This window comes from Buceros rhinoceros, unplaced genomic scaffold (genome assembly GCF_000710305.1).
Source record: "Buceros rhinoceros silvestris isolate BGI_N320 unplaced genomic scaffold, ASM71030v1 scaffold28183, whole genome shotgun sequence".
Taxonomy (NCBI): domain Eukaryota; kingdom Metazoa; phylum Chordata; class Aves; order Bucerotiformes; family Bucerotidae; genus Buceros; species Buceros rhinoceros.
Window position 1 is genome coordinate 543 of NW_010404646.1, and position 221 is coordinate 763.

The 221-nt window shown below is 67.4% G+C and overlaps 1 protein-coding gene across 1 annotated transcript in view; it reads left to right on the top strand.

The window, feature by feature from the left end:
- Positions 1-221, top strand: part of PIN1 (peptidylprolyl cis/trans isomerase, NIMA-interacting 1) — a gene marked incomplete at both ends in the record, with an annotated part of 4,743 nt that overhangs the window by 227 nt on the left and 4,295 nt on the right. Inside the window, one exon of the mRNA XM_010133461.1 lies at positions 12-161. Coding sequence (XP_010131763.1) covers positions 12-161 — 150 coding nt within the window. The remainder of the gene's footprint in view (positions 1-11; positions 162-221) is intronic.

The following is a 221-nucleotide window of genomic DNA, read 5'->3' on the forward strand; positions in this document are numbered from 1 at the left end:
GTGGGAACGGCCCAGCGGCAGCGGCAGGAACGGCCCGGGCGAGCCCAGCAAAGTGCGCTGCTCCCACCTCCTGGTGAAGCACAACCAGTCCCGCAGACCCTCGTCCTGGAGGCAGGAGAAGATCACGAGGACCAAAGATGAGGCCCTGGAGCTCATAAACGGCAAGTAACCGCCGGAGAGAGCGAGAGGGTGAGGCTGGGGCAGGGGGCGCGGCGGGCTGA